At 47.1% G+C, this 12,828-nt stretch overlaps 1 protein-coding gene across 1 annotated transcript in view; it reads right to left on the bottom strand.

Moving 5' to 3' along the window:
- The window catches only part of LOC132574443 (cytochrome P450 2J4-like), a 42,687-nt gene extending 32,830 nt beyond the window's left edge, over positions 1 to 9,857 (bottom strand). The window contains exon 1 of the mRNA XM_060242797.1: positions 9,684 to 9,857. Coding sequence (XP_060098780.1) covers positions 9,684 to 9,857 — 174 coding nt within the window. The remainder of the gene's footprint in view (positions 1 to 9,683) is intronic.
- Positions 9,858 to 12,828: the final 2,971 nt, after the last annotated feature.

The following is a 12,828-nucleotide window of genomic DNA, read 5'->3' as shown; positions in this document are numbered from 1 at the left end:
TCTTTCTACTGGTAAGTCCCTCCCTCCATCTTCCTGGACCTGGTACCCGTACCAATAACCCTGGACTAATTTTCTCTAGAATTATACAACTTGTGTTTTCCTTCAAACCTATACAACTTTACCCCAAGGCCACATCTTTTGAAGAAAAACGACTTCCATTTCTGGAATATACTGAATCTAAAGACATCTTACCTATTAACACAACTTACATTCAATTTCTCTCACTATAATTCTTTCTAACTTATACTATCCCCTCTTTCTCTTTTTATTTAAGTAGTCGCTTTCATTTGGCTCGGGATGGAGCAAGGCATTGAGCCTGCATCGGCGGGGAGGGCGGGATATAAATAAAATTTATTATTATTATTATTATTATTATTATTTTAAGAGTTGAAAATTCCAGCCCAATTATCAGTTAATTTATCCTTAATAAGATATTTATTTATATATGTTTTTATTTATTTATTTATCTGTCGATTGATTGGCGAACTGGACGTTATCTTAAATGCTAAATAAGGTGTTCTACAAAGTTATATATACCATATTACTTTATGCACAGTAGGATTTTGTTATGTGTGGAATTAATCTACTTGAGACCACTTCATCCAACAAAGTTCTGCATAACTTGGAGTTTTTAAAATAAACCTATCAGATGTTTTTTTAAAAAAAACCCTATACAACTTCACCACACTGAACACAATCCACAAATAATGCACTTTTCACAGGAAATTATGTCATCATGCCAGCAACTTCCAGGTGACACTCTGGTATTTGGGCAAAAACTCGATGGTGGAAGCTGGCTTTACCACAGAAGTTTTTTTTACTCAAATACCAGAGTGTCACTCAGAAGTCACAGGCATGATGAGCTTGAGAAATCTTCTTTTCCCATGATCCTGTAACAGAAACCTGAATCCACCACAGTTAGGTACTTCTGAATCCACCTCACTGCTTCCCTCAGCGGTTCTTGAGGGAAGGTACAAGGGGATCCCTTTTGCGCAAAGGCTTTGCCACTGTGGCTTTGGGGCAGTTGAATCCACTACGCACATCATTCTTAGGTGTTCCTGGCATAAAGATTCCCATGTGACATAGATAGAGGTTATATTAAGGGCAAATTCTGGGCTACTGGAATCAGAATGTCTTAATCGTGTGCTTCCATATGAAAGCCAGCTCATTTCCGAAGCTGTTTCCAGGTTCTGCGCTGCCTGCTATAGCATCCGAAAGACTCGTTTTATTGCTTCTCAGTTTTAAGATGTTCTGTCTTCATTAGTGTCTTCATTAGTGTCTTGATATAACTCTTATACTGAATGTATTAAGACGATGGTCTATCCTAATACTTGCTATGGCCAGTTTGGTGTAGTGGTTAAGTGTGCGGACTCTTATCTGGAAGAACAAGGTTTGATTCCCCACTCCTCCACTTGCAGCTGCTGGAATGGCCTTGGGTCAGCCATAGCCCTGGCAGAGGTTGTCCTTGAAAGGGCAGCTGCTGGGAGAGCCCTCTCCAGCCCCACCCACCTCACAGGGTGTCTGTTGGGGGGGAGGAAGGTAAAGGAGATTGTGAGCCGCTCTGAGACTCTTCGGAGTGGAGGGCGGGATATAAATCCAATATCTTCTTCATCTTCTTCTTTATCTTTTGTGTTGAAGCTTTTAAACCCTTGTATTTTAATTGGTCTGTGACCGTAAATAAACTGTCTGAATTGGACCTGGCAACCCTATACAGACATCAGTTCCCCTGGAGAAAATGGCTGCTTTTTCGGGGGGGGGGGGTGGACTCTAGGGGATCGTACCATACTGAGGCTTTGTCCTCCCCGGGGCTCCATCCCCAAATCTCTAAGAGTTTCCCAACTTGGCAGCCCTAACCACACACACAAACACACACCACATCCCCTGCCAGTAGCCGGGGGCACCTGGCAACTCTTTTGGAGTCATGATAGGAATCAGGAATCCTTCCAGAGTTTTGTTCTTTCTTTGTGCAGACCAGGAGTGGCCAAACTGTGGTTCGGGAGCCGCATGAGGGTCTTTCACACATATTGTGCGGCTCTCGAAGCCCCCACCCCATCAGGTGGCTTGGAGAAGGCATTTGTCTCTTTAAATCATTTCTCCAAGCTGCTGGCTGACTTGGCTTGAAGAACGCATTTAAAGTTGAAGTTGCTTTCTTTCCATCTCTCCCCCTTCCTTCCTTCCTTCCTTCCTTCCTTCCTTCCTTCCTTCCTTCCTTCCTTCCTTCCTTCCTTCCTTCCTTCCTTCCTTCCTTCCTTCCTTCCTTCCTTCCTTCCTTCCTTCCTTCCTTCCTTCCTTCCTCTCAAACATCTGACATTCATGTCTTGTGTCTCTCAAACCTCAGACGTTTATTCTATGCGGAAAAGGAAAGGTCCCCTGTGCAAGCACCAGTCGTTTTCGACTCTGGGGTGATGCTGCTTTCACAACATTTTCACGGCAGACCTTTTTATGGGGTGGTTTGCCATTACCTTCCCCGATCATTACACTTCCCCCCCCCCCCCAGTAAGCTGGGTACTCATTTGACCGACCTCAGAAGGATAGAAGGCTGAGTCAACCTCGAGCAGGCTACCTGAACCAGCTTCCGCTGGAATCGAACTCAGGTCATGAGCAGAGGTTCCTTCCGACTGCAATACTGCAGCTTTACCACTCTGCACCACAGGGCTCTTTTATTCTATGTGGCTCTTATGTTAATCAAGTTTGGCCGCCCTAGGTCCAGACAGTCAAGAGACTCAGAGAATTTCCATTGGAGCTGCAGAGTCAGCACCTTGGGATCTAAAAAGGGGCATTCTGTTCTTTTTGCCTCTGCTTTCTCAAGCTGCTGATTAAGACAGTGTGGAGCTTTGGGGCTGATTGCCATCGGCACTGCTTGTATTTCCTCCATGCCAGCTTCCTGGAGCCGACTGGGGACTTGCCAGACGCTAATCTTGAAGTTGCAGGCAATTAGCTGAGGGCAAAAACTAAATCTAGATGAGACACGTGAATTCTGGCTGGGAAAGTTGCCATGCTCAAGTAAGGTTGCCAAACTGCAGGTAGGGGACAGAAATCTCCTGGAATTACAGGTGATCTCCAGACAATATAAAACACTGATTATTATTTGCTTATTATAAAGAAGAAGAAGAAGAAGAAGAAGAAGAAGAAGAAGAAGAAGAAGAAGAAGAAGAAGAAGAAGAAGAAGAAGAAGAAGAAGAAGAAGAAGAAGAAGAAGAAGAAGAAGAAGAAGAAGGTGATGATGATATTGGATTTATATCCCGCCTTCCACTCCGAATCTCAGAGTCTCAGGGCAGCTCATAATCTCCTCTATCTTCCTCCCCCACAACAGACACCCTGTGAGGTGGGTGGGGCTGAGAGAGCTCTCCCAGAAGCTGCCCTTTCAAGGACAACCTCTGCCAGGGCTATGGCTGACCCAAGGCCATTCCAGCAGCTGCAAGTGGAGGAGTGGGGAATCAAACCCGGTTCTTCCAGATAAGAGTCCGCACACTTAACCACTACACCAAACTAGCTCTGGAGAAATACAGCTGCTTTGGAAGGTGGACTGCATGGCATTATACCCTACTAATGTTTCTCTCCTGCCTAAATCCCACCCTTCCAGGCTCCACCCCAGGGGTCATTTGGTAGAAAAAGAGGTGCAGGAGCTCATTAGCACAACTCATTTGCGTAATTTATTTGCATCGGCCACACACTCCTGACACACCAGAAGGTGTACTAAATTATATCCGCTCAGCATCTACCTTAAAATGCTCCTTGAATTAGAATCGTCGTCATAAAGCCTTACTCCCATCGTACTTTTTCAATTTCTTTCTCCTCTGTGGCCACAGTGGCATGAGGAAGATTTCCACCTGTCTGCTTGATATGTTTTGGTTATTCCTCCTTTTTTTTTTTTTTTGTGGGGAATAGTATGAGCAAATTTGTCAAATCTTAGAGTCCAGCCAAATTCTCACAGGGGGGGGGGGGGGGTTGAACAATGGAGCCCAGAAGCAAATATTTGGGGAAGGGGGGTAAGAAAGAAAGAGCACGGTAAAATTTAGAGCTCCTGGAGCTCCGCTCGTATGAGCTCCTGCTCAAAATGAAGCCTGCTTCACCCTCAGATCTTCAGGTACTTCTGAACCCTTTTAGAGAGGATCTTTCCCACAACCTCTGAAAGAGGCTGTGGTTACGCCCCCTCTTTAAAAAGTCTACTGCAGACCCTCCGGCCAAATTGGCGAACTATCGAGCCCGGTGTCAAACCTACACTTTTTTGGAGTAAGCTTATAGAGCGGGCTGTGGCAACTCAGTTACAAGGGATGACACTTCTGCTCTGGATCCGTTCCAGTCCGGCTTTCATCCAGGTCAATGGGACGGAGATGGATGACCTCCTGTGACATCTGGCTGTCATCTGGCAGCTCAGCGGTGCTGTTGTTATTAGATCTGTCAGCCGCATTTGATACAGTTGACCACCAGCTACTGGCCAGACACCTCGCCGACGACGTGGGGATTCGGGGGTCTGCCTTGCAATGGCTGGCCTCTTTCCTCCAAGGTTGGGGACAAAGGGTAGTGATAGGGGAAGAATCGTCCCGGAGGCACCCACTCGTATGTGATGTGCCACAAGGGGCAGTTCTGTCCCCGACGTTATTTAACATCTACAGGCGCCCCCTTGCCCAGATCGTCAGGAGGTATGGGCTGGGGTGTCACCAACATGCGGATGACACCCAGTTCTATCTATTGATGGGTGGCCGATCTGGCTGCATCCCAGACAACTTAGACCTGGCATTACAAGCTGTGATATCTTGGCTCAGGCTGAGTCAGGCCCGTAGCTACTAGGGGGCCTGTGGGGGCACAGCCCCCCGACTTCTGGGTGAGGCTCCCTGACTCGGGGGCCCCAACCAGCCCCCGGGCCTTTGCTGTATCTCGAGTGCAGGGCAGGGGGCAGAAGCAGTCCCCAGCCTCCCCCTTAGGGTTGCCAATCCCCAGGTGGGGGCAGGGGATCCCCCGGTTTGGAGACCCTCCCCCCGCTTCAGGGTCATCAGAAAGCGGGGGGAGGGGAGGGAAATGTCTGCTGGGAACTCTGTTATTCCCTATGGAGATTTATTCCCACAGAAAATCATGGAGAATTGATCTGCGGGTTTCTGGGGCTCTGGGGGGCTGTTTTTTGGGGTAGAGGCACCAAATTTTCAGTATAGCCTCTAGTGCCTCTCCCCAAAATACCCCCCAAGTTTCAAAAAGTTTGGACCAGGGGGTCCAATTCTATGAGCCCCAAAAGAAGGTGCCCCTATCCTTCATTATTTCCTATGGAAAGAAGGAATTGAAAAGGTGTGCCCTCCCTTTAAATGTGATGGCCAGAACTCCCTTGGAGTTCATTTATGCTAGTCACACCCTTGCTCCTGGCTCCGCCTCCAATGTCTCCTGGCTCCACCCCCAAAGTCTCCTGGCTCCACCCCCAAAGTCCCCACATATTTCTTGCATTGGACTTGGCAACCCTACTCCCCCTCCAATTAAAAGAGCCGCCCACCGATCAGCTGATCGGCGGGCCCTTTAAGCCACGGGGGAAGCCCGCCTCACAATCTATTTGAGTGGCAGAAGAGGGAAGGCGGCGGCGATGAGAGTGGCAGGGAGGAAGAGAAGCCCCTTCTCTTCCCTCCCTGTTGCTCTCCTCTCCAGCACCCTTCTGCAGGGGAGGGGGGAGCAGCGGCAGCTGCCACTTCTGGGGGATTTGATTTCCCCCTCGTCCCGTCCTCGACTTCCCCGGCCTGCCGCTCACTCCAGCCGCGCCATGGCAGCTCTCCTCAGGGGCACCTCCGCCGCTACCATGCATGTGCCCAACAACACCTCACTGCGGGGGAGGGGGGGATGCAGGCTGCCCTACCTGCTCTGCCGTGGGGGGGAGCTGGGAATAGGTGGCAACGGGAGGGCAGTTGGGCTTGCAAAAGCATGTGTCTGCAGTGGAGCAGCTAGGAATTCCCACTGGATGTAACTGGAGCCAGCAATGGCGGTCGCCTGGGCTGCGTTGAAATACATTACAGAATGGGTTCTCGATGAAGGTCTGGCGTCACAGCCTCTAGCAAGAAGATAAGTGCTCCGGCACTACATTAACAGCCCCTGGGAGTAGCGCTAGGACCCTGTGAAGCAGACTCTGCAGGCTGCCTGTTGTCAGCCGGCTGTGACCCTCTCCAGGCAGCGGGAGCCTCTATAAATTTCAGCACCTTTTCAGTATCTAAAACTGGCCGTCATCTGCTTCCTTCTCCCTCTCTCTTGCTTCCTTCTGTATCACAGCTTGCTTTGCCAGGCTTGCACAGGAACTACGGAGAAAAACCTCTATTTTCTCCATTGGCTGAGGCGCCTCCCTTGGGGAGGAAGGGGGCGGAGGCTGAGTTAGTTTTTCCAGGCTCTTTCAATCACACAGCAGAGCTACTAAGCCAAGCCTCTCTCCCTTCTATTGGCTTACACTCCTCCCCTCTCCTCCAGTCCCCTGGAGAAGGAAGGAAAGAGCCAGAGCTTCCATTGCCCAGTTCCCTGGATATATATATATATATATATATATATATATATATATATATATATATATATATATATATATATATATATGAGGCAGCTGGGGCGGAGAGAGTTCCGAGAGAACAGTGACTGGGAGAACAACCCTATATTATCCGAGAGAACAACCCTATATTATCCCCTGCTCCGTTTAATTACCAGTAAATGTTTTGCTACGAATAGTATGCTCCCTAGGGCTTTTTTGTAGGAAAAGCCCAGCGGGCAGTCATTTGCATATTGGGCCACACCCCCGACACCAAGCCAGCCAGCACTAGATCTGGATCAAGGCAGGTAAGTACTTTTACTGTTTTTAGATCTTTCGGCAATGTCGATTATGACCTTATGCCTTGCCAGCACTGGAGTTCAGGGGTTGCCTTACAGTGGTTTTCCTCCTGTCTTCGTGGTCAGGGACAAAGGGTGGCGGGAGGCGAGCAGACCTCCCAGCAACATCCACTTGGTGTCAGAGGGTGAGGCCTAATATGCAAATGAGTTCCCGCTGTGCTTTGCTGGGTCCTCAGCAATGAAGATCCTGTGAATTTAGGGGGAGGTGTTTGTCAGTTTCCTGCATTGTGCAGGGGGTTGGACTAAATGACCCTAGAGGTCCCTTCCAACTCTATGATTCTATGATTCCTACAAAAAAGTACTGTGTGAAACAATGGTGATGTCAGGGGTGTGTGGCCTATTATGCAAATCAGTTCGTACTGGGCTTTCCCTACAAAAAAGTCCTGTGTTAAACTATGGTGATGCCAGGGTGTGGCCTAATATGCAAATGAGTTCCTGTTGGGCTTTCCTTGCAAAAAAGGTCCTGTGTGAGACTATGGTTATGTCAGGGGGTGTGGCCTAATATGCAAATGAGTTCCTGTTGGACTTTCCTTGAAAAAAAGTCCTGTGTGAGACTATGGTTATGTCAGGGGTGTGGCCTATTATGCAAATCAGTTCGTACTGGGCTTTCCCTACAAAAAAGTCCTGTGTTAAACTATGGTGATGTCAGGGGGTGTGGCCTAATATGCAAATGAGTTCCTGTTGGGCTTTCCTTGCAAAAAAGTCCTGTGTGAGACTATGGTTGTGTCAGGGGGTGTGGCCTAATATGCAAATGAGTTCCTGTTGGGCTTTCCTTGGAAAAAGTCCTGTGTGAGACTATGGTTATGTCAGGGGTGTGGCCTAATAGGCAAATGAGTTCCTGTTGGGCTTTCCTTACAAAAAAAGTCCTGCGTGAAACTATGGTGATGTCAGGGAGTGTGGCCTAATATGCAAATGAGTTCCTGTTGGGCTTTTCCTTTAAAAAAAAGCCCTGCTGACTAGTCATTTTGGTGAACAGTAAGCTTTGCCTCTCTCTAGTGATAAGGAGGGACGTAGAATAGTATAGCAGTAGAGTCAGGGCAGACAGAAGGAAGGAAGTACTTCTTTACATAGTGAGAGATTAAAATGTGGGACTTGTTGCCAGGGGATGTAATGGTGGCCACAGGCATAGATGGCTTTAAAAGGGGGGTTAGATAGATTCATAGAGGATAAGTCTATGAAGGGATACTAGCCATGGTGAATAAATGTAACTTCCGTGCTCAGGAGGCAGTAAACCTGAATACCAGTGCATGGAGGAAACATCAGGGGAAGGGCTCAGCCTCTGTGCCCTGTTGTTGGATCTCCAGGGGAACAGATGGGGCCAAGAATCCCAGCTACAACACTAAACATTCCAGTTCACCAATTTTACTTCGAACACTTCTAGCATTTGCATGCAAACATCTATAATTTCCCAGGCAAGCTAGGCCCGCCACCTTCCTCCTGCCGCCTCGAGACTCTGGCAGACAGTCCATACTGTTTGTCACCATCACAGTGGACAACTCTGGTCCGTTACCCGGTAGAAAAATAGCAGCCAACCCCTTCATCTCTTTGAGATGAGTCCTCCCGAACCAGAGACATTTCATCTCCTGTTGGCTTTCCCCCAAGATTTAATTTAAGATTTAGATTTAGATAAAGATACATTCGGATCTTTGGTATGCTTACACAGTAAAAAATCCGGATGTAAAACACATTGTTTAGCGTAGTGTGAACGCATCAACTGTTTCTGGCCTAAAAATCAACTGATTCAAGTGTTAGAAAACTATTGACCTGGTGGTTATATTATTAGATTGCTGGAATGGCTCAGCTATTGAGAACAGGGAAAAGGACATTGTATCAATTTTGTTATCGGTTGCAAAAACAGAACTGGCTTTAAAGTCGAAGGACAAACATCCTCCGTCTCTGCCACACCGGAAGACCAAAATATGAGACTATTTTATTTCAATTAAACTGGCTTATTCATCCTCTCAGACTTCTCCCACAGTTTATGAAAAAAGGGGGGGTGGTACCTTGGTTTCCTGTCGTCACTTATCTCACTAAGGAAAATATTTTACCTAAAAAATCCTGTATATTCCAGCTTGATCTATTTTTAACAATGTATTAAAACAAAGTAAGAGTCCAGTCGCACTTTTAAGACCAACGAAGTTTTATTCAGAACGTAAGCTTTCGTGTCCTCCAAGCACGCTTCATCAGACAAAAGTATGGAATGGCGAGCAGTCCTTAATATAGAGAGAGCAGGCAGTGAATTAGTATGCCAAATCATGGAAATGTTTGTTAGCAGATTAAAAGCAGCACGATTTGGGGTCTGGCAATGGTTAGTTTACGTCAACTGGGCCGCCTCGACGAGGCGGCGATATAAGTCAGAATAGTGGATTGATGTTGCAAGTTTAAATTAAACCTCTTGAGAAACTAATGCCCTCCTTTTAAACCCAGTGCTAACATCACAACAGACTTTTATTTATGGCACTTCTCATAGACATCCACCTGCTATTCTGACTCATATTACCCCCTCGTTGATGCAGCCCAGTTAACATAAACTAACAATCGCCGGACCACAAATTGTGCTTCTTTTAATCTCTCTCTCTATTGAGGACTGTTTGCCATTCCGCAATATTGTCCGATGAAGTGTACTTCTAAGCACACGAAAGCTTCCATTCTGAATAAAACTCGGTTGGTCTTAAAGGCGCCACTTGACTCCTGCTTTGTTCCGTTGCTTCAGACCAACACGGCTGCCCGCTCGGATCTGTTTAAGAATGTATGCTTTTGTTTTGTTTTTATCGATAAAAGTTTTGTTCAAATTTTTTTTTTAAAAAAAAAATGTTAGGAAAAAAAGAAGAAGAAAGAAATACCTCCATGAGGGTATCCCGATGCATTTTTACAAATTTCAGCTGCCATAAACTTCCAATAATGGGGAGAGGGGTTGGTCCGGGTGGAAATTGCTTTTTCTTCCTTTGCAGTTTGACCAGCTGTACAGCCAAGTACAGCAGGAGGAGGAGAGTAAATGCAGTGCTTGCATCGACCATTTCCCTGCAGCTTTTCAGGCGACACTAAAGGAACTCTGCGTTGGTCTAGAGCGAGCTGAACCACCTTATCGTAGTCGTTCGCACTGCTTTATAGGTGTGTTCTGTTGTGTATGTTTCTCTCTGCACTCCCCCCCCCTCCACGCCCCGTCTTGTCTAATCCCACACCTATTGCTCAAGGTGATACCCACGCTCCAGCACGTTGACCTAATTATATTAGAGAAAGCTGTAAATGAAATGGGATTCCCGGCTAGAAAATCATCTCAGAGACACTCTGAGATTATCTGCGCCATATTATCTACGCCTGAAACCTTGCAGTGAAAATATAATAATAATAAATTTTATTTACCGTATACCCCGCCCTCCCCGCCGAGGCGCTATGATTAATTAAGAACATTGAGAAAAGATCCTGCTGGCAAGCGCCTTCCAAAGCTGTGTCCGGGAAATCCACAAACGCAACCTAAACTCAGCAGTCCTTGCATTCAATTTTTGCCCCTCAGTGACTTGCGTTCGGAAGGGAAAGTGGTATGGTATTGCCCAGGAGTGGCCAAACTGTGGCTCAGGAGCCTCATGTGGCTCTTTCACACATATTGGGCACCTCTAGATGTCCTGGAAAAGGCATTTCTCTCTTTAAATCACTTCTCCAAACCAAGCCAACCGGCAGCGTGGAGAATGTGTTTAAAGTTAAAATCATACAATCATAGAGTTGGAAGGGACCTCCAGGGTCATCTAGTCCAACCCCCTGCACAATGCAGGAAACCCACAAATACCTCCCCCTAAATTCACAGGATCCTCATTGCTGTCAGATGGCCATCTAGCCTCTGTTTAAAAACCTCCAAGGAAGAAGAGCCTACCACCTCCTGAAGAAGTTGCATTCTTTTAACCTTTCTTTCTTTCTTTCTTTCTTTCTTTCTTTCTTTCTTTCTTTCTTTCTTTCTTTCTTTCTTTCTTTCTTTCTTTCTTTCTTTCTTTCTTTCTTTCTTTCTTCCTTCCTTCCTTCCTTCCTTCCTTTCTTTCTTTCTCTCTCTCTCTCTCTCTCTCTCCCTCCCTTCTTCCCTGCCTCCCTCCCTTCCTTTCCTCCTTCCCTCCCTCTCTCCCTCCCTCCCTCCCTTCTTCCTTCCTTCCTTCCTTCCTTCCTTCCTTCCTTCCTTCCTTCCTTCCTTCCTTCCTTCCTTCCTTCCTCCCTCCCTCCCTCCCTCCCTCCCTCCCTCCCTCCCTCCCTCCCTGTCAAGCATGGTGAAATTCTTGTGATAATTGATGGTTTAAGGGTCCTGCCTAACCTGGTCTGTGAAGTATCATGGTGGATCCAACTTTGCTAGCTTGTTATTCTTTCCCTTCCCCCCGCCTTGCTTTATGGCTCATAATTAGAAGTAGTGAGAACTGAAACCAAGTAATCAGCACCTTCCCACCTTCCCATACATTCCTGTAAGGGAATAAAAGACATCTGGGGAAAGCAAGGACATGGAGAGTTCACCAAGCTCAAACGACTGTTCACTAGTGAACCCGTTTTAACGCACCCTAATGAGCTGAAGCCTTCATTGTGCAATGTGACGCCTCCGATGTCGCCGTCGGAGCCATCCTCATGCAAAAAGCCCTGTGCCTATATATCTAAAAAATTCTCCCAAGAGCAGAGGAATTGGTCAGTCTGGGATAAGGAGGCTTTTGCTGTGACTTATGCTCTAAATACCTGGAGGTCGTAGCTGGAAGGCTCTAAGGTTCCATTTGAGATCTGGACCAGCCACAAAAATTCGGAGGCACTCACCGGGCAGCGTAAACTCAGTGAAAAGCAGATCCGGTGGGCGGGGTTCTTCTCTAAATTTGACTTTGTGCTGAGGCATATCCCGGGGATGAAAAACTTTTTGGCGGACACCCTTTCGCGCCTTCCTCAACATAACAGTCAAAAAGAGGAGGTTGTAGACTCTCTAATCCCTCCCTCTCAAGTAGCCGCCATGGTAACCACCCGGTCCAAAACACGGCAGAATCTGCAGCCCGATAAGTGGGGGGGGGGGGGCGCCTGGCTACAGAAACTGAAAAGGAGGGAGAAGACAGACCGGGGGAAGTTCAGAAAGGGTAGGATGGGTTTTGGTACAAAGGTGACAAGTTGTATGTCCCTAAGAGCCTACAGTCCAAAATCTTGCAATTTTGCCATTCCAACAAATTAGCTGGCCACTTTGGGTATGTGAAGACATTGCATTTAATTAACAGACAGTTTTGGTGGCCTTCCATGAAAAAGGATGTTTCGGAATTCGTTACCTCCTGACCAATTTGTTTAATGGCAAAAAGAAGGGGAGGGAAGCCCCCCGGGCTGTTAAAACCTCTAGAGACAGCTACACGTCCATGGGCGGTGGTGTCAATGGATTTCATAGTCGAACTACCAGTTTCGCAGGGCAAAACCGTAATCCTGGCAGTAGTGGACAACTTTCCCAAACAAGCACATTTTATTCCCTGTGTGCAGCTGCCAACCGCTAAGAAACTAGCCTATCTGTTTTTCCATCATATTGTGAAACAACATTCGTTCCCTGATAAGATCATTAGTGACAGGGGGCCACAGTTCGTTGCCAGCTTCTGGCGAAAGTTCTGCAAATTATCAGGCATGGAACAAGGGTTAAGTTCCGCCTACCACCCCCAGACAGACGGACAGACGGAACGCGTGAACGCGCTGTTAGAACAATATTTACGGTGTTATGTGAATCACCAACAGTCTAAATGGGTGAATCTCTTGCCGTTTGCTGAGTATGGTTACAATAACGGCGTGCACAGTTCAACCAAGGCTTCCCCGTTTCAGACTGTAAATGGGTACGAGGGAAGCCTGTTCCGTTGCTGCCAGGGGGAGAGCGAATCTGTGACCCCACCTCGTTCGAACAATGGTGGGGAAAGTTAGGGAACAGCTGGAAGGGAATTCAAGAGAATCTGGAAGCCGCTAAGGAGGCATACAAAAAACAGTATGATAAATCCCATGTACCCGCTTGGGATT

Source organism: Heteronotia binoei, chromosome 6 (assembly GCF_032191835.1).
Source record: "Heteronotia binoei isolate CCM8104 ecotype False Entrance Well chromosome 6, APGP_CSIRO_Hbin_v1, whole genome shotgun sequence".
NCBI classification, from domain to species: Eukaryota; Metazoa; Chordata; class Lepidosauria; order Squamata; family Gekkonidae; genus Heteronotia; species Heteronotia binoei.
The sequence above is the reverse complement of the archived record's forward strand: the minus strand, read 5'-3'. Positions and strand labels throughout refer to the sequence as shown.